Genomic DNA, 2,402 nt, shown 5'->3' on the forward strand with positions numbered 1-2,402 from the left:
GGGGGCTCACCAGCGTGGCATTCTTGGCTCCCACACTCGCCCTCTGGACCAGCAGTTTCTTGTCACCCAGCTGCATCCCATTCAGCCCCGCAATAGCCTACGTTGGAGGGACGATGGGGGAATGTAGGGAAGAGGTGTGGGTCAGGGACCAGGAGCCCGACGCCACCCCTGAACCCTAGCATCCCAGAGCTGGGCACTGGAAGGGAAAGAAGGGAAGGCAAGGGGCCAAGAGCTTGGGAAGCCCCAGGCAGGCCCTGCCACTGCTGGCTGCCTCCTCCCCAACTCCAAGGGGAGACCTCCGGGTGGACACAGAGCAGGGTAAAGGCAATGGCAGACACAACCGCGCCATGGGCCTGGGGCTCACCTGATCCGTGACGTTGATGTCCACGTACTCACAGAAGGCGTAGCCCTTGGAGAGCCCAGTCGCGCTGTCCTTAACCAGGTTGAAGGCCTTGAGAGGCCCGAATGATGTCAGCAGCTCTTTCACCTGCCAAGGAGATCATGACGCCACTAGGATTGGTTTGGGCAAAGGTGGGGTGGGGTGGGTAGTGAGAGACCTACCTGGTCATCGTTCAGGTAGTTGGGAAGGCCCCCAATGAACAGCTTGTGGGCGGAGTCTGGGACCACTGTGGACACAACTCCTGAGGGAAGGAGGAAGGAACGGACTTTGGTGCCCAGCCAAACCGTCACCGGAACCCTGGGGGTCTGCAGGGAGGCCTGCCTTCCTCCCGGCCCGGTGACGGCTGGCAGAGAAAACACCGTGTCTCCCAAACCTGCCCAGCTGCCACCGTTCCTCAGAACAACTGTGACAGATGCCAACGTGGCAAAGCAGCAACAATCCCACCCTGGGACCACAAGGATCCAAGTTCACACCCAAACCTGCCACCTGCGTTAAGGTAACCTCACCCTATTGGTGAGGGATCTCAAGAACACACAACCCTCTCTCTTCAGCCTCCAAGTCTCAGCTCGGAGCCTTTCCTGGTCACCAGGGCTTACATCAGGTCTCCGGGGAGGAGAGGCTCTTGGCCTGTCCTCCCTGTGCTTGGCACAGCCACACAAAATCCAGCCACTCTCGGACTCAGGCATGGATGATGTCTTTCAAAGGGCTCTGCTATATCCCTGAGGGCTGGGACATGCCCAGCACCCAGTGGGGCTGACACAGCAGGGTCACGCGGCTGAGTGTGTTTAGCTAAGTGGGTTTAGCAACCACTGTGTGTCCACCTCCAACCCTGCTCTCATTCTGGACTCAGACACATGCCTGCCAAACAGTTCCACCCCAGCCCTGCAGGTTTCTTTGCACATAGGCATGCCATTCCCAGAGACCCAAGGCCAGACCCACTTTCCTCCTGACCTAGGAAAAGTGACACAGGTGGGGAATGAGCCATCATGCCCCTGGGAGTGTGCTCCCCTCCCGCCACCCACCCAGACCCCCCAGGCCCATGCTCCCATCTCCCTGGAGAAGTACAGGACCAACCCAATGCCAAGACCACCAGAACTGAGCCCCTCAGGACCATGAGACCTGCCTTCCCAAGCTGGAGCAGAAGCATCTGGGAGCAGGGTCCTTGGACCGAGAAGTCCCCACAGGCCGGGCACCCAGGTCAAACTCACCCAATCCATGACCTCAGTGTTCTCCAAAACCCTGCCTGCAGCACAACAGGGGTAAACTGAGGCACCGAGAGGCAGTGCTAGCATGAGATCACAGAGGCAGAAAGAAGGGCCTTCCCTGGTCCACTCACCCAACTACACAGCAAACTAAGGGCTTTGTGCTAAGGGCCATCACCTGCCCGAAAGCAGACGAGAACACAGACAGCGGTCCAATCACCCGAGCAGGTGAGAAGAGCTGGGTGAATCCCGCTTTTGGGCCCAGGCTGTTGCCCACACGGTGCCACGCACCTCAAGGAAGCAGCAGCCCTGAGGACCACCCAAAGTCAAGCACCCTGTGTTCAGATCTGGGGCAAGCACCAAGTGAGGCTCCCTGTGCCCCTCGTGGGAAGAACACTGGCACCAACCTGAGGGCATGGGGATGATAACAGTTCACGCAAAGTGTATATGTCACACAGGCCTGAGGGTAGGCTCTGCAGACCAGCCCTAGGGAGCACAGTCAGTGCTGCAGTCACCGTAGGGCCTTTGTGGCCACTCAGTCCAGAAGCAAGGAGGAAGATGATCTTGTAAGGTCCCACAGCCAGAAGAGAACGATGCCAACTAGGAACCCGGATTGATCTCAGCGCCCAAACTCAAGACACTGACAACATCTGACACAGCTGACACACAGAGAAGCCCTCAAACAGGCCAGCAATGGCTCCCCACTGCTTCATATGTCTGTCTTCTCCCACCTGCCCTCTGAAGGCCACCCTGGACCCCCCACAACACATCAATCTTTTCTTGTGCCTGCAATGCCACCT

General features: G+C 58.5%; 1 protein-coding gene across 9 annotated transcripts in view; it reads right to left on the reverse strand.

Annotated features, from left to right (window-relative positions):
- U2AF2 (U2 small nuclear RNA auxiliary factor 2) overlaps positions 1 to 2,402 on the reverse strand; it is a 15,705-nt gene that overhangs the window by 3,626 nt on the left and 9,677 nt on the right. For 4 of the 9 annotated variants that reach the window (XM_025049614.1, XM_015592539.1, XM_025049617.1 and 1 more), the window contains 3 exons: positions 562 to 665; positions 365 to 487; positions 2 to 97 (listed from right to left, as the gene is read on the reverse strand). In XM_025049614.1, coding sequence (XP_024905382.1) covers positions 2 to 97; positions 365 to 487; positions 562 to 665 — 323 coding nt within the window. The remainder of the gene's footprint in view (position 1; positions 98 to 364; positions 488 to 561; positions 666 to 2,402) is intronic. The other 5 variants (XM_006915933.1, XM_025049616.1, XM_015592541.1 and 2 more) reach the window with 3 other exon arrangements.

The sequence above is a fragment of the Pteropus alecto genome, unplaced genomic scaffold (genome assembly GCF_000325575.1).
Source record: "Pteropus alecto unplaced genomic scaffold, ASM32557v1 scaffold326, whole genome shotgun sequence".
Taxonomy (NCBI): Eukaryota; Metazoa; Chordata; class Mammalia; order Chiroptera; family Pteropodidae; genus Pteropus; species Pteropus alecto.